This window comes from Xenopus tropicalis, chromosome 2, assembly GCF_000004195.4.
Source record: "Xenopus tropicalis strain Nigerian chromosome 2, UCB_Xtro_10.0, whole genome shotgun sequence".
Taxonomy (NCBI): Eukaryota; Metazoa; Chordata; class Amphibia; order Anura; family Pipidae; genus Xenopus; species Xenopus tropicalis.
Genome location: NC_030678.2, coordinates 98450950 through 98470095, shown reverse-complemented (window position 1 = coordinate 98470095; position 19146 = coordinate 98450950). Strand labels below are relative to the sequence as shown.

At 36.8% G+C, this 19146-nt stretch overlaps 1 protein-coding gene across 2 annotated transcripts in view; it reads right to left on the bottom strand.

Annotated features, from left to right (window-relative positions):
• Positions 1-19146, bottom strand: part of caln1 (calneuron 1) — a 188931-nt gene that overhangs the window by 84927 nt on the left and 84858 nt on the right. For both annotated transcript variants that reach the window (XM_031896970.1, XM_002935800.5), the window contains exon 5: positions 1241-1353. In XM_031896970.1, the coding sequence (XP_031752830.1) occupies positions 1241-1353 (113 nt within the window). The remainder of the gene's footprint in view (positions 1-1240; positions 1354-19146) is intronic.

Sequence of the window (19146 nt, the reverse complement as noted above, 5' to 3'; positions counted from 1 at the left end):
CCAAATGCTGAAAATGATGTGTTTCCAAAAAAATGGTCAAGTACATAAAAAAAATTGGCGCGTGTGTAAAAAAATTTACGTGCATGTCATTTTTTGATGCGTGCTACAATTTTTTTTTGACGCAGGCAACAATTTACATTTTGGCATCCATGCCTCCTGAATAATTATAATTATTATTATTATTATTATTATAATTTACATAAAATGTATTATATCTACCCCTTACATATATTCTCTGTTTGTATTTTCATTATTGTTCCAGCACACCTTTCATTCATAACATTGTAAGGAAGATGAGCCGGATAGGACTAATCTTATCTTAGTATGCAATATCCAGTAAATATATTCTTAATATAGACTATTACTGTTCACAAATTTGGTGTTTTATCCTAACAATCAATATATATGTATACAGTTACATTACACTTTGACTTTATAAACACACTGATTCATATATCGTATATACATTCCAAATATTTTAGACATCATATATAATAAGGGAAGTCAAACTCCTTGCCTCTTACGATACTTATTAAACTGATTCTTAACAAATTCAAGTAGCTATAGCGTGAAACACATTAGACATAATATTGATATCACATACGTATGTGAGGAAAATAAGCATGCTTGTTCCAGTAAAAGTAGCAATCAAGTGAAACTGACTTCTTATTTAATGAAACAGGCAGTAATACACTATGAGGCCAAGAAACAGAACAATCCATTTCTGCTGCTTCAATGGAATTTTGTCTGTTCTTTATTTTGTGTGTTAGTTGTGCTCCTCACAATCTATGTGCCTGCCATAAGGTGTCCCTAAGATGTTTTATACAATATAATGTAATCAAATACTATTAATCTAAAATCTTTAATGCAGTATGCAGTCAGCATTGTATAACAGTGTACAACAAAGTACAAAGGATCATATTAAGGGAAAGCAGGACATGATAACATGTCACAGAAAACACTATTATTAAATAGAATGGCAAACCAACTAGACCCACCCAAGTACCACCGAGCAACAGAACATTATAAAAAACAGATTGGAAATCACATTATGTTCCAATAGACATTCATCTCAGGATTTTAAAGGATGGAAAACAGCAGGTGCAACATTAAAACAACAAGCAATTCCAAATGATTAAAATACATATCAATAACTCCACCAATGTTTTCATGTTAACTACAATATGATATCATTATAAATGCAAAATTTAAAAGAAAGTATTAGAACTCAGCTTCTTACCTGCCAAAATATACTATCTATGGTATTTCCAAGAAATCCGTCTCTGCCTTCTGTGGATACTAATTTAGGACCAAGAATTGTCACAAATTCGTCAAAATCAACCTGACCATCCCCTAAAGTAAAACAAAAGGAAGATACTGTTAGCAGACCTGTAATGGAATATTCAGACACAGCACCAATATAAATGGAAAACTATGTACAGGTATGGGATATGTTATCCAGAATGCTCGGGACCTGGGGTCTTTTGGATAAGGGATCTTAGCGTAGTTTGGATCTCCATGCTTTAAGTTTACTAAAAAATCATTTAAACATTAACTAAATCCAATAGAATTGTTTTGCATTGAATCAGGACTAATTAATCTTAGTTGGGATCAAGTACAAGGTACTGTTTTAATATTACAGAGAAAAGGGAAATTATTTTTAAAAATTGGAATCATTTGTTTAAAATGGAGCCTATGGGAGATGGCCTTTACATAATTCGGAACTTTCTGGATAACGGGTTTCCGGATAACTGATCCTATACCTGTATATCTAAGCACTATATCATTTTCTTTTATACATTTCCCTGTTGTTTTAGGTATTCTCTATTTTACTTTGGTCATGTGTTATAAACTGACCCATTCCTGCATTTATATGTTTGAAAGAAACACTATTTCACATGGCATTTTAAGATCACTGCATGTTTTTTAGGACAATAGTATATTCTTAAAGCAGAAGGAAAGGTAAAAACTAAATAAGCTTTATCAGAAAGTTCTATGTAAATACAGCCATAAGCACTCACAGAAACACTGCACTGAGTCCTCTATCAAAAGAAAAAGGATTTCTTGTCTCCTTCCTTGTCTCTGTAATTTTTGTGCCAGAGTCTGCGCAGTTCTCTCCTCTCTCTCCCCTCTCTTGCTCCCCCTCCCATAAGAATGTTAAGAACTCCCTCCCCCCCATTAGGAATGTGTGATCTGAGCCATTCAGCAAAAAGCTTCCTCATAGTTATACAAACTGCGCATGTACAGCAGTCTTAGTCTTGATGCAGGAGCGTGGCATTATGGGAATTTCAGTGGGTTTTTTTATGAAGCTTTTGACCATCAGAAGAGGAGAAATATGGGGAGACCTAAGGGCACTATTGAGAGAACTGAAGTTATGCCTGCAGTTTAAGATTAACACTTTAAGGTAGCACTTTAAGGTAGCAACATCTATCCCCCTCAAAAAGTGTTCCCTTTAATATTAGAGTTATTTACTAAAGCTCAATTTTTCAGTTCGGATTTCTTGTTGCTGAAAACTCGATTTTGTTGTGGGAAAAAAACGCAATTTATTATGCAATTTAACAACAATTCGAATGCTTAAATATGCCAGCTAAAACCTGTCGAGATCATGTAAAAGTCAATGGCAGATGTCCCTTTTACAGTTGGAAGATCTTTCTTTGCTTTGTGGCTTTAGAGTTTTTCACGTTTTTTTGACACATGCTTTTGTGCGACAATATGAAAAAGTAGTCATAGTTTTCGCAATTATTCCATGACTTTTTTCATTCATGCTTTTTCAATTCGGATTTTTTAAGTAAATGGTTTTAAAAAAAGATAAAACCGAAAATCCAAATGTTAATAAATCCCCCCTTAATGTTGCACAGGTTATAGAATCAATGTATATATTCATATATTGCTGTACTTAAATAAAGCTTTGGCCAAGAAATTTTTTATTCCAATGAAATTTAGTTTGATTATTTCTAGGAAATTGAAAAGGGGTGGGCAGGAATTTGTCAAATTTGTGATAGTGTCATGTATGCTTATATGATCAATTCTGCCTAAGACAAGTAATGAGAGCAAAATCCATTATGCAAAACCTAAGAAACATTAGATTGTGGTAAAGTACTTGGCCTGATAGGTAAACAACCACCCTCTGCAAATGACTAATAATGTGTGAATATATATGTAATCACAAAAAAGCAAGCTCCTTGTGGGTTTAACATTTTTATTTAATCATTGTGATATCTATGTTATTTTCAGTTCAAAGCTACCAATAAGAGATCTAACCATCATGTCAGTAAACAGTTAGAAAATACTATATACTTTTAAAGATGTTGCTTTTACAGAAATACCAGACATACAGTGGCCAATATACAAAAAAAGGAATTGCTGCCAAAGTGAAATCTTATGAGGATTATTCACAACAAACATTAAACAACATGCCCACCAGTGTTGAATGGTTTTAAAAACCAGGGCAGTTGCTACAGGCCTAGTCATGTATAGCAACCAATACAACAGGTAGCATTAGGTTACATTTCATACATGTTCCATTGAATTGCTTACTGCACAATTACATGTTCGGGCTGACATTTTAGCAAGGACAATAAATGATTGGAATATAAAAAAAATTGCAATCCCACAAATTAAAGGCAAAGCTCACCTTCAGTTCAACTTGTAGTATGTTATAGATGGACCAATTCCATTTAGTCTTCAAATATGTATTTTATTTAGTGGCATAGTGCCGACACATTTCTGCAGCTCTTTACAAAGATAAAACATCAGTTACATCAGTCCCTGCCCTAGAGGAGTTTAAAATATAAGGTCCCAATTGCATTCACACATATTATGGTCAGGTAAGTCAAGATCAAATTAACCTGCCTGTATATTTCTGGAATGTGTGTTTTAGAAGTGTGAGGAAACTGGAGTACTCAGGGTAAACCCACATACACAAGGGAAGAACATACAAACTATTTGCTAATTTGTGTATGATTTTTTTTTTCTTCTAATTTACATTCTAATCACTTTTTGGCCTGCAAATCCTAATGCAATTGGGTCACTGACCCTGACAACTACAAACAACAGATCAACTGTGATGGTTCAGTGTTGGTTATTCTTTTTTCTGTTCTTCTGTTTTTTCACTTATCTTTCTTTTCAAGCCCTTTTCTGTTATCTTCCATTGTTCCAAGAAAACGACTGCCTGATTGTCAGTCGAATTAAGCCTAAGCACCCAGATAGTCCAAGAGTTACAATACAAAACATAATTTATTTCAAAAGGACACAGGAAAAGTAACTTCTTACTGATAATAGCAGCACTGGAACCTGACACAAACCTACTGCTAGAAAGTGAGTTAGCTTTCTGTTTATTTATTTTTATTGGTTTGTTTTATCTCATCACATATCCAACATGACTGTTCCACTATTCTTCATTGTATCAAGGCAATTTACCATAGAAAGGCTTACAACAAATACTCTAAAGTGTCAGCAAAACATGTCATGTCTTATAAAGATTAACAGAACAACCTTAGGTTGTTTAATCTTTTAAAAAAATATGATCGTAAGCAACAATGAGGTCACTGGCATATTTGTCTTTTGCTCTAATTGTCTTGTACTTTAAAGGAACAGTAACACTAAAAAGAGCTTAAAAGTAATAAAGATATAATGCACTGTTGCCCTGCACTGGTAAAACTGGCGTGTTTGCTACAGTAACACTACTATAATTTATATAATAAGCTGCTGTGTAGCCACGGGGGCAGCCATTCAAGCTGGAAAAAAGGAGAAAAGGCAAAGGTTACATGGCAGATAACAGATAAGTTCTGTAGAATACAATAGTGTTTTATCTGTTATCTGCTATATGCCTGTGCCTTTTTTCCTTTGAATGGCTGCCTCCATGGCTACATAGCAGCTTATTTATATAAATTATAGTAGACTTTCTGAAGTAAACACACAACTTTTACCAGTGCAGGGCAACAGCACATTATATTTTAGTTACTTTTATACACTTTCATTTTTTTGGGTTACTGTTCCTTTAATTGGGTGGATGCTGTGATAACTAAAATGCCTCAAATGTATGTGTGTTTTACATTTGTGTAATAATTACATAGATTACATCAGTACTAAAATTTTTTAAAATAAATATGTTTAGCGCAGAATACTATTTCAATCAATAGAATACTAAGCAATCATTACCAACCCTGTGCAAGGGTATCAAAGAGAGCCTGCTCCGTGTTTAATGGGAGTTGGCTGCAGGCATGCAGTTGGTGGGATGCTTTAAAGGTAGTAGCATATAGGCTTGCACTCCAAACTTAAGGCCAAAATAAAAAAGTACAAAAGTCTTCATTTAAATAACATATTCAAAAAAAGTCTTACCCGTTTTGTTCCCATCTGGCACATAATCATGGGCCCATGATTAAGTGCTAGATAGGCACGAAACGCATAGGGCTATTTTTTGGACGTTATTTAAATAAAAATGTGTGTACTTATTTATTTATGGCCTGTACAGTTTGAGTTTTTATTGAGCACAAGTCCATATGCTACTATGGTGTTCTGCTCCCCCTGGCTTGGCACCCAAACCCAATGTTTATACTGGTGAGACTCTACTACTTTAAAAACAATGGCATAGTAGACATAATACGGCATAGTAGACATATACAGCATGATAAAAATAATGAAAAGACGCTTTAATGAGTAGCACTTATTTCTTTTGCAGACTATATGGGTCAAAGTACAATAGTACCAAACTGAGTGATTATTTCCTAACCCATCTTACTTAAATGTAGAGGAATCACTTTTGACAGTAATCAGCATCAGTTCACTGCTTAGTATAAAAATTTAATTTTTTATATACAAACAGAGTCTGACTGGGCCACGGGGACTGGGCCCTGCACCCCCAAGTCTGACCCTGTACACAAAAATCTAAAGGTGTTTGGATTACAGTTTATATGTTCAAGACAAAAAAAAAATTATTTGAATGACCTCTTAAATCTTTTGCATTTGAATGAGTACAGTTTTTTTTATTTAATTAGTTCTGTTTTGTGTAATTATGTTTGGGAGTTATTGCAAATAGTAAGGAAAATGCTGTCCATTGAAACAGCACTTCTTCATACATAGCCTTGATATACTGAACGAGTTATTAATTTTTACCCTACTGGCCAAGAGATTTTGAAGGATCTGTGTAACTGATATATAAAGTGAAATTATTTCAACACTCTAGCTAGCAAGCAATTTTCCTGGGCATCTGCAATCAATCAAAGGAAAAACAATGAATAACTAACCAAACAATGGGACACTGCCAAAAGAAATTGACTTGCGACCCAGGCATAAATATATTATACCAAACACTGCTAAATTACTAGATCTAAAAATAACATCCAGGGATATTAAGTTGTCAGGATGATGTTTTAGATAAGATTTGCTTTAAAAGTAGACAAAGCCCACAACTTCCTATTTCTGCATTTTAAGCACATTTTTGTTAACTGTTTTCATGAGTGAGTTTAAACAATGAGGACAGTTCACAAGACACTTGAAATACTTCTGTGTAACACTTCAAATACTTTTGTGTGGTTGGTCGGTATTAGTATTTCTTTGTAAAAAAAAAAAGTTAGCAAAAGAAAGAACCTTTAGCCACTATCATACTGAAAAACAGTTCCTATCAAGCAAGGAACTCACCAATCACTACTAAGAATGCAGGTGCTGGAAAAATTTGCAGCTACACTTGAGCAAGGAAGAAGAGATTAAAAACAAGTGCCATTGTCAGTAAACAGTTGACTCAAACTGGGTTCTGCTTTTCTTTGTATAGTTGGTACATGCACCATTATGCTGGCCTGCAGCCTTCCCCCTTCATACTTGACCTTTTTACTGATTATATGTTCAAAATGGACAGCTAGCTGGACTATGAAACACAAATGAGCAATAGCAATGCTTACTGTAATTTGCCATTAAAATAATCATCAGTAGCAATAACTTTAAATAACTGCGAATCACTGCACAATAGGAAGCTGCTCTAGTTGATTAGGGCATCTCTGTTCAACAGCCTTAATATAAGAATATACATGGATATTAATATCTTAATTAGTAAATAAGCACAACATAATTAATGTTCAACTTAATAATTATATAAGTACAGTGAAAGCAATGAAAAAAGGGTCAGAGAGTGTTGGTAATTACTTAGGAATATAATTAAAAAAAGACATGTAAGGTCCTTCCAGACATAATGAAGAACATTATTTTAGCGTTCAAGGACTTGCCTCTCTTTTCAGTAGCTAATAGGTCTTAAAGTATTAGCATAACCTGCAAGTAACATACACAGAATTTAAAAAAGAAAAGGTTAAATGATCACTTACCAAATACTTCAAAATTATTTAAAGGGAAACTATACCACCAGAATGAATACTTAACCAACAAATAGTTTATATCATATTTAGTGGCCAATTAAAGAATCTCACCAAACTGGAATACATGTCAGTAAATACTGCCTTTTTAACATGGGCCACCATTTTGTGATGGTCAGTGAGTACCTGACCAGAAATAAGGCAGCTCTAACTGTAACAGGAAGAAGTGTGGGAGTATAAGACTGAACTTTGTCCATTAATTGGCTCCAGGAACCTAAGATGTATGTGTGGTTTGTTTGTGTGCACCGTGAATCGTATGATCCCAGGGGGCAGCTCTTAAGTGCATATTTATTATGCTGTGTAAAACTAATTCGCCGAAAAAACGGAGTAAAAAGCTGTGTAAAATAAATGGAAAAGATCGCCGCCTGAACGCCGGATATTACGCTGTTATTTGCCATAAGATCCGGTGGAAGAAAAAAGGCGTAAAAAAAATTACGCCGATTTTATGCCATTTTTACATGGTGAAGCCTGGCGATGTGTGGCAAATTTTCTCGCCGTTTTTTACACAGCATAATAAATATGCCCTTTAGTAACTAAAATGGCAATTTAAAAAAAATGGTTTATTTAGATGAAGCAGGGTTTTACATAAAGATACATAAGATATTCTACACAAAATATTTTTATAAAAAGCCTACATTGCTCAGGGGTATAGTTTTCCTTTAAATGCTGTATTTTTCTAATGCTATTTATTGCATTCCCACATATACAAGAGCATAAAGGAGAACGAAGGTGAAATATCTAGGCAGCCTTATAAATGTTCTAGTCTAATGGAAATAGTACATTTCAGAAATTAATATTAACTTGATAAACACAACTCTAAGAACCATGTGAATTTCATGGCCCATAATGTTTGTGTGCTACAGGAACTTATGAGTAAAATAAATCAGGCTGACTTTTATCCCCTTATTCTGTAAATCGCTGCAGGATTTGATGTTGCAATATAAATAATAACCAGCAGCTCATTAAATATAAGTGCAAGTGGAGTTCTACTTCCAATCATGTTCCACAGGAACTACTCAAACTGCAGCAACTCTGGGTGCTGTCCGTGGTGCTGGCTATAATAAAAAAGTTTCTTTGATTTGATCTGCACTCTGTATGGCTTTCTATGTTAGCCTCCTATAGAAATATATATACGGTGGAAGGTGCAGGGCTTACTCTCCTCTATTCTATAATATAAAATGAATGTGTACTACTAAGTTACAATTACATATAAAAAGTTAATTTTAATGTGATGATCTATATGAGAACCTTATGCTACTGATAAACAGTGGAAATTGTGTGCAGATGACAATTACTTTTAGTAATTAGTTTTAGAACAGTACTCACAACAAAACAATATATTTTATGGAAGAATAATAGAAAGGAAAGTAGGGAAATGTGTAAGCTGACCATAGAGTATTACATGTACAGAGGGGTTTTAAATGTACTTAAGGTTTTGAGGAATTTATATTTTAGGCTAAGGGCACACAAAGGCATAGAATCGGAGAGAAGCGAATGCGCTCCTATCTGCTCCTATGTGAAGCTACACTGACAGGCACAGCTTTGGCCTGAGTGCATTTTCGAGCTGCTATCCCCTCCATGGCACTCAGGCCAACGGTGTGCCTGTCAGTGGAGCTGCACACAGGGTCAGAACAGCTTCTCTCTGCTTGTGTACAAGGCACAGACGGAGAGAAGCTGACTGTACACCCTGTGTGCCCTTAGCCTAAAGCTCTCTCCATATTAACATATATTCTGGTTGACAGGTGCAGAACATAATACTGTCCCTGATATCTGACTAGAGCAGGAATAATGCAGTCTCAGTGAAAGGTTTATTTAAAAAGGACCATTATACTTTTACATTTTCAGAATGAATTACATTTAGGGCATGAGAATATTTTTGCTGCTACAGTTTTATAGTATCACTTTGTACTGCCTAAAACTAAAATGAAGGAGCTTCAGCTGCTGCACATATACCTAGCTAACCTCATACTTTACTGTTTAAGGGAATAATACAGTAAAAGGGAAACCTCTTAGAACATAACAGAGACACATCATACTTATAAATTTGCTACAATTTTTGTTTTAAAAGCAGCCAAGCATAGTGTAGACCGTAATTTTTTGGCAGGCATGGATTCACGGCGAATTTCTGAGTTTCGGCATTGGGGATTTTTTTGCGAAACAGGTGCGAAAATTCAGTGCGGGAAAAAAAAAGTTGCAGTTGTGTCAAAATAAGTCCGGTCACATAAAAACGGAGACGGTTGCATCAAAACAGGTGTATATGTATATAAGTAAGCTGCTGTGTAGCCATGGGGGCAGCCATTCAAAGGAGAAAAGGCACAGGTTACTTAGCAGATAACAGATAAACCCCATTATATGGGGTTTATCTATTAGTTATCTGCTATGTAACCTGTGCCTTTTCTCCTTTTTTCCAGCTTGAATGGCTGCCCCCATGGCTACACAGCAGCTTATTTATATAAACTATAGTAGTCTTTCTGAGGCAAACACACCAGTTGTAGCAGGGCAACAGTACATTATATTGTAATTACTTTTATACACTTTCATTTTTTGGTGTTACTGTTCCTTTAAGGGCCTCTTTTTCAAAGGTTGAGAAAAAATGTAGGTTGATCTCAACAGGCAAAACAAGTTTCTCCCACAAATCAAGATTTTTAGATATTTAGCAGTTTTTCTTGCATCTTCTTTGGTTTCACCAAAAGAATTCAGAAACTGATAGATGCAGAGAACTTTTAAAACCAACAGGATTATCAGCATGACTTTGAATATAAATTCTTCAAGCACGCCACTTACACAACAATGCTCCAGTTATTTTATTGCTACAGTTTATGGGAACTTCACGGTATAAAAGAAAATAAATTTAAATTACAATGTTGTTAAATCTGCCCTTTATAGTAGACACATTTAAATACATAATGCATCACTCAATTATCACTCATGAATAATTTTCAAATTATCTCGGTAGTGTTTAGATAGCATCAGACCCCTTAAATCTTGATCTGGACTCAGCAAGGACATAAAAGGACATAGCAAAATCCAGAGAAGCTAGTGGACCACAGTATGCAGCACTACATCCAACTTTGTTCACCCTTTTATTTTTGCCCACAAATGCACTTGGCCTTATAGTACAAAATATAAACACACTGTCACCCAATACTCAACAATACAATTTTACCAATATGCACAATGTTCAAGTGTGTACAAGCAAGGGATCTTTTATCCAGAAACCTATTTTCTTGAGAGTCCATTTTTAGCAAACAATTTAATTTAATAAACTCCTTTGTCTCTATGACATTATAGTTAAAACTTGTCCTTCGTGGTAACTAATGTTTAAATTATATTTACTACCTTTAGGGCATGGTGCTTCAAATTATACATATTCACCTTATCTGTAAGGCCCAAGGCCCTGTGCAGTGCAGATAATTAGTGATGGGAGAATCTGTCCCATTTCGCTTTGCCAAAAAGTTAATGAAACAGCAAAAATTCTCAAAAAGCCTTGAAGTCAATGGGTGGAAATTTTTTTACCACACATTTTTTTTTACTGTCAAACATTTTTTTTACAGCCATTGGAATTTATGGGCGTTTTTTGCAGCAAAACCTAGCAAAAATTTTCGCTCATTGTTACAGATAATACATCCCATACCTGTTGTAGTTTACATTGATAAGCATGGATTCGCTATGAAATTCCGTGTTTGTCATCTGCATTGACAAACTCCCTCTCTTTTTCCTCACTAACCTCCTCCTTTGACTTCCAGCAGTGGACAGACACATCAAACTATAAGAATGGTGACTTTTTGAATCTAGTCTTTAACAAAATTCTGTATCTTTCTGATTTTACTAGTGAACCCCTTTCCCATTTCTGATCATCATCTTGACCAGAGGTTAATAGATAGGACCAACACATGGGGGCCGATTCAAGCGGACTAAAAAGTTGCGCAAGCGCGAAAAAATCGGTGGAAATATGCTCGGAGCGTTTGAACGAACGCTTCGAGCATTCGTGTCTTGATAAATCTCCCCCATGGGGTTTACCTTGATGCGGTATGGTGGCTTGACAATTTTATAATCATATCTTTCTAACTAAAAAGTCCTTTTTTGAAAATGTAAGCACTTGCACAGCATCATCCAGGACACCAAAATGCTCACATTATTTGAACATCCATTTGAAGTTTTCTAAGGAGATGGTGGCTTGGTAATTTTTTTACCACAGTTTTGTAAGTTAAACCCCTTCAAAAATACCTTCATTTAATTCTTTTGCACAACCAGCACAGTACTGAGGCTACCTTGTGTGGAGTTACAGATGATCTTCAAGTTGTTGAACCAAAGGTCACCTCTCCTTTCGAATCCTTCTTGACCTATCAAACTGCATTTGATATGGCTGGCTACTCCCTTCTTATGAATATTCTGCATTCATCTGATATCTGTAATCGGGCTCATTCACTCATTTAACTTTAAATATTATCTGTATGCTGATGATACCTATATATTGCAAATCACTGACAAATATAATTTGATGAAATAAATAATATAAATAGGACCCCCGACCCTTATGCCCTAGTGAACACAGTTGTTACCCAGCCCCTGGTTTAAAAATGTCTGGATTTCTCCTGTTTAGTTATGAGCGAATCTGTTCCATTTTGCTTCACTAAAAAATATGTGAAGTGACAGGAAAAACTGTGAAAAAGCGAAAAATCGAGCGCATCTTTTTTGCCCATTTTGTTATGACTGCGACTATTTTTGGACGTGCAATTAATTTTTTTGCTGCAAGTTTTCACAGAAGGTACGAGAAACAATTCACTCATCACTACTCCTGTTCTAATTTTTGCAACCTCTTCCTCATATGGGTCTGTCGTATAGCTTCTGGTACATATGTAAAGGAAATTTACCAATGCAACAGGCTCTTTATTAACTCCTGCCATAAATAGGGTGTCCCATAGGGTGCTCATGTGCTGCCCACTTCCCACCCCCTTTGTATGCAATGCGTAGCTCCTACAATGAAGAACAAAGAGTTGCCCTTCACAGTGCAAGAAGTGTGGCAAAGTGCAAAGTACCAAAACATCACGCTCTGGAGGTGTTTTTGCACTTTTCACCTTGACTCACATGAAAATGATCTCTATATTGTTTCAAACACTGCAGCAGTAAAATGTATTTGCTGTCAAGTTGATTATTGTCAGTTTTCCTAGATTTTTTAAAATATATTTAAATATATTTTCAGGCACTTCTTTTATCATCCCTTAGTATCATCTTTTCTAAGGGCTCTGGCACACGAGGAGATTTGTCGCCTGCATTTTTTCCCCCTGGCGCTTTGGCGACAAGTCGCCACGACAATACCCACGAAGAGATTTCATGCGAGTTGAGCTCCAGGCGATCTGCTACCCATGGTACACTCAACAGTTAACCCCCCCTCATGTTTACTTAAATCGCTCAGAAAAGGGTCTGTGTGCGATTTGAAACAGCAGGCGATTTGAAGTAGCCTCGTATGTTTTGACGCTGGCGAATTCCATTGATTTAGCATTGGCGTCTTGTCGCTCGTCTTGTCGCCAAATCGCTCTTTTAAAAATTGCCGGCGACAAATCTCCTCGTGTGCCAGAGCCCTAATGGAAACAAAACTAACCAAGCCAGTTAAATCAGTGCAATGCAAAACTACTTTATGCCTTTTATCCCTTGGCACCCCATGTATTTATGTATGTGTTTATTATTTATATAGCACCACAATGTACTCAGTGCTTTACAAGGTGTAAACATAAAACATAGGTATGGTTCTAATACTTTTTGCTCATACTGTAAGACAGAGTAGGTTTAAATATATATCTCAAAAGTAGCTACGAAGCGTCTACAAAAAGTATTTTATAAAAAGTCTAATTGCTTTGACCTAATCCCACTGAAACTAATGTACACATTACTAAAAGGAAAGCAGTACAGAGTGTGTTCATTAAACAGTATTGATGTATTATGACCCTAGACTGGTAGCTGAGGCTGAGTACAATATGTCAACCAGTTTAGAAAGTACATCTTTAACTCCAGGGGCTAATATTGAGTGATAAGTCAATTCCACTTGTATGAACAGCAAGTAAAAAAGAACCTGGCTCAGAAGTACTCAGTTGATTTAAATATTGTTTGAAATATATACTTTCATCTTTGATGCAAATAACATAATAGGGCTCTTGTAAATCCAAAAGTATAGTAAGCAAAGTGCAATTTAAAGTGCAATGTTTTTTTCCTACAAAACAGCAGTTCTTCGCAGAATTCCGGCATAGTTGTGGTCAGGGAGGGGCAATTGCATAGTGCCTACTGCAACTGCATCCAAATTACCACAACTAAGGCAAATCTCCTCCAATTGCACATTTCTGGTGTTCAGCATGCACCTAATTTTTTAGGCCTATTGATGCCGGGTACGAAGTGAACCCTGGGGCTACTGCATTGTCATGTGATGGCAGTAGTTCCAGAGTGTCCCTATATCAATGGGCACAGCAGCGCCTGATTGGGAATGGAAGGCAGGAAACACTGAGTAGCGCACAACACAACTATAGGGAAGTGCAAGAAGTGCAAGTACCTAAAATGAAAGCGGTTTTACATGCAAATGACTATGGGAAAACTGTTGGGACTATAACTGGACTTGTGGACATAAATGAGCAATAATTTCTTAGCATAAAAGCTAAAGAAGTTTGGCCCAGCCAGCAAACATCTCCAACAAGAAAGTTTATCAGTAAATGTTAATTCAAAAAAATAGGAAGCATGATGGAGATGATAAGGAAGATTTTGGCCAGCTAATAAAAGATGGTTGCTTATCCAGCATTAGCACTGCAAACCTGAGCCAGTAAACTTTTCACAGAAATCTAGAATCTAGAAATATAGATATAGGGGCCGATTCACTAAAGTGCGATAAAAATTATCGCACGCTTTTTTGCGTTAAGGCGCGACAATTAGCGCGCGATTCACTACAGCATTACCGCATGCGATAAGTTGCCATTTTCGCATGCAGTATTTCTCGCGCTAGTTTTACCGCATGCGTTAATTTCCGCGCTGAAAAGAATACGATCACATGATTCACTATAACTTTGGCGCGCTAAATATCGCACTCGGCTATGCGAAAATTAACACCTACAAGAGGCAGGCGAAAAATTATAGAAAAGTACAGTAAATGAGTTTTTTTGCAATAAAATATGGACTTACAGTGTTATTTATTCAAGTATGTGTCTTTTTACTCAATTTTACTCAAAATTAACACCTACTACAGGCAGGCAAAAAATTATAGAAAAGTACAGTAAATGAGTTTTTTGCAATAAAATATGGACTTAGTGTTATTTATTCAAGTATGTGTCTTTTTACTCAATTTTACTAAAGTCTTGGCATGTATGGAATTTCGCTACTAATATACAGTACTATAGCGGTGAATATGTTGTCGCCAAAATATACAGTACTATAGCGGTGAATATTTTGTCGCGATAATGTACTGTACTGTAGCGGTGAATATTTTGGCGATTTTTTTTATTGCGATTTTGTAATCTCGCGACTTGCGGACATTTTGTGGCGATTTTGTAACCTCGTGACATGTGCAACTTGGGGCCATTTTGTGTCATTGAGCCTGCAGCCACCAAACTGAGAGGACCATGCCTGGGGTTTCTGATCTGCTACCAGGGGAGAGGCGCTATATCATCAGCGTGCTCCTGCGTGCAGGATATGATGACCCGCCGCTGGGGGACTTAGGGGTCCACGAGAGGAAGAGGGCAATCCTGGGCGAGCTAAGAAAGGGTTTGCTCGCCGGGTTTGCCCTTGATGTGGACCCCCGCCAGCTCCAGCGTCTGTGGTCCGACCTGAAGCACAGGAGCCCAGAACTGGTCGCTGAAATTGCAGAAGGTAATTATTGTACTTTATTATGCTTTTACAGTATACGTTCAGTAAAAGATTTAGCAAGTAATTTGAATGTACAAATGTAAGAAATGTCAGGGATGATGAAAGTAACATAGTAACATAGTAAGTTGGGTTGCAAAAAGACATACGTCCATCACGTTCAACCATAATGCCAGTGAGGAACTGAAACGTTGGTCACAATAAACCTCTGAATATTATTTCACATCTTTGTGACTCCTTGTGAAAATCCTGTGTGTGCCGTCACCCCATGCCTGTCTAGATTTTGTTTTGCCACAGGCACCCAGGTATTATTGTTCCTTATGGTGTGCAGCTTCCCAGCACTTCGTATTGTATATATACTGTATATACACATCTATTTTCAAATACATATGCATAAATAATTTTAAAGCAGGGGGGAAGCAGCAGAGAGCGGCCCATAGTATGAGTCATTTGGGGAAGGGCCACAAATGTTTTAGGGGGCCCTGGCTAACAATGTCTGTGTGTCCTTTGTATTGATGTGAGGGTTCACAGGGGGAGGGGCCATTGGGGGCGTGGGAGGAGGGGGGCCCAAAAAATGTTGTTGTGAGGGTCCCCGTTATTTATGATGGTGTATGAATGTATATATATATATATATATATATAATATATTACATAAAATAACATCTTGCAATACTATTTCACAGAACTTCACCTGGCGCCTCCCCAGGCCCAACCCCAGGCCCTCCAGGCTCTACCGGCCCGACCTCCTCCGGCCCCCGCGGCCCAACCTCCGGCCCCCGAGGCCCAACCTCCTCTGGCCCCAGAGGCCCAGGAACTGGCCCCAGAGACCCTACAACTGGCCCCAGAGGCCCTACAACTGGCCCCAGAGGCCCAGGAACTGGCCCCAGAGGCCTCAGGACCATCAGCCCAAGAGGCTGAAGAGGCCCCCGAGGCCCCAGACACCCCCCCTCTTTCCTCCCCCAGTTTCCCCCCAGGCTCTTGAGTTCTCCCCCCAGGCCCCGGACTCCCCCCAGGCCAAGCGCTGGGCGCCAGGTTCTCCTGCGGGACCATCCGTGCAGGAGGACCTGGCCAACATGAAGGCCGAGCTGGCCCAGCTCCGGAGAGAGGTGGATCAACTCCAGAGGGACATGCGAGAACTCAAGGGCAGCAAGCCCTAAGTTTTTTTACCCCCCTTTTTTCTTTTAATAGTAAAATTTTATATTTTTATACTTTGGAACTGAGTAATGTCTCATTATTTTTCCTTCATTGATATGGTATTCTATACTTTCATGTAGTTTCTCCTACACTCTTACATTTATCAGGAACAGCATCAATATGCTATATGGGTTATATGTTTGCAAATATTCTGCCAACAATGTTGTCTGTAGCCCATTTTGCTGAATAGTAAAACTTGCGTTAATTAGTACGTAGCGTATTTTCTGGCGAGTGTGATAACTGCCAATCCAATGTTTTGTTGCCAGAATAATTGCAATATGATATTTGTTCCCGTTTAATAAAGTGCCCATAACATATTTGCCATTTATTCTGTGTCTAAAGTCTTAATTTAAGCCACTTTAGCAAACAGACCCCTAAGTATTTGGCTAAATATTCTTAAATGCCCCCCCATTTTATTATCTCTAGCACTTCTTTTTTTTTCTTACTTAGATTTTTATAGTTTTTTGGGGGTTTTTTTGGCAAATAAACTTTTATACAGCACCTCTTTAGCACTCTGTGCTCTCCCAGGGCAAAATGTCGGCATTTTTATGCTGCCGTTTGTTGCGTACGCAATGTCGCGACAATTAGCGCACGCGATAAATAGCGCACGCTATTTATCGTGACAAAGCTATCGCATGAAATACCGCGCGTAAAATAGCGCGAGTATGCTTATAGTGAATCGTGTGAAAAGTCGCCAAAATTAAGACGCGGTAAAATTTTTAGCGCACGTTTTATCGCACTTTAGTGAATATTTAACAATTTCTCAACTTTAAACACCTTCAGACAAACCCTAAGGTTACTCATACCCAATATAAAGGCATTTAAAAATCCCAGCGGTTAATCATATATTGCGTACCTCGTCTCTATGCCTTAGGCATAGAGGCGGGCCATACAATTACTTTCACTTTCCATTCAACACTCACTTCCCCCTCTCTACTCACCTTCTAAATGTGTAGTAATCTGTACTTTGGATCTCCATACCTTTACTAAAAAATAATTTAACATTAATTAAACCCAACAGGACTGTTTTGGCTCCAATAAGGATTAATTATATCTTAGTTGTGATCACGTACAAGGTACTGTTTTATTATTACAGAGAAAAACAAAATAATTTTTAAAAATTAGAATTACTTGTATATAATCGAGTCTATGGGACTGCAATTTGGATCTTTCTGGATAACGGGTTTCCAGATAATGGATCCATACCTGTACAAAGCTTGCATTAAAGGGGTTATTCAGCTTTAAATGAAATTTTAGTATGACATAGACCTTGATATTCTGAGACAATTTGCATATTATTTTTTATTTGTTGTGATTTTTCAGTAATTTATTGTTAGTTTTTGTTCTGCAGCTCTCCAGTTTGGAATTTTAGCAGCTGGTTGCTAGGGTCTTCCTTACCTTAGCTACTAGGCAGTAGGTTACATGAGAGAAAGGAATATGAATAGGAGAGGGGTTGAGTGGAAAATATAAAGTAACAATAATAAAATTGAAAGATCACAGAGCAATAGTTTTCTGGCTGCCGGGATCAGTGAACCCCATTTAAAAGCTGGAAAGATGTAGCAGTGAAAAGCAAATAATTAAAAAACTAAACATTGAAACAACTAAAACAATGAAGACCCATAGCAAAGTTGCTAGAAATACAACATTCTATAACATATTAAATGTTAATTTAAAGGTGAACCACCCCTTTGATAATAGTGTTCACAAAATGGTGCCTGCCTAATTGCTGTTGCTGTCTCATTCCAAGACTGATGGAAACAAGATTTACTGTATAATGTTTATATAGTGTAAGTGAAGTTTATTTTGCTTAACACAATAGAAAAACATTTTTTTCCTGGCTGTGAATAATTTTATCTTACCACACAGTTAATATATGCTTTGTAAACACATTGCGACTCAACCACCAACAAAAATAAGTTGCATGTTTTTTTCTTTGAAATGGTGGTAGTGAATGTAACAAAACATCTTACGAAAAAGTAACTATTTTGGGCCAAAGAAATCACATCAACGTAAAGCAGCTATGTAAAATGTACACTGATCAATTAAAATTTAAAAAAAAATTTAAAAAACTGTGCAGTGAACCCATTGTAAATGCAAATTTTTTTTTTTTGCAAATCGTATTACATTTACAGTTTTTATTATATATAGCAATATTAATATATGAATAATAATATATTAATATGTCTATATAATTTTATCTAATTCAAACCTAGCTTAGCTCACCATGAACCTGTAAATAATCCTTGCTTTCTACACATAATATGTATTTAAATGATCTGAAACTTTTATTAAAGGGAACCTGTCACCCTAAGAAATAATTAAAATTCTTTTCTATTGTGTTTGTCAAGTAAAATAAATGTCACTTACACTATACATTATTTAAAGCTTGTTTCCTTCACTGTTATTAAGGCAACCTTTGTGTCTCCCTAAAGTCTTGTTTATGTTCCAGAATTGGGGGCCTAATGCACATGCCCATGCACTGGCTACACAATTAGATAGTGTCAAGAACACGCCACTCTCAGACGCGCCTGACACAGGGACGGGGCAACAAGGGGTTACACTCAGTCACCTTTCACACAGGTTAGACTAGCACCCCCAAACACACCACTGCCCCAAATAACTATTCATTGCCACCATCTATCATTAACAGGCGATAGAAACCCAATTACACAAATATACCACACAAACTTTCTTACTGCAGTTAGGGTTCGTTTTCCGCTAATTCAACACTCCAGCAGTCACGGGGTTAATT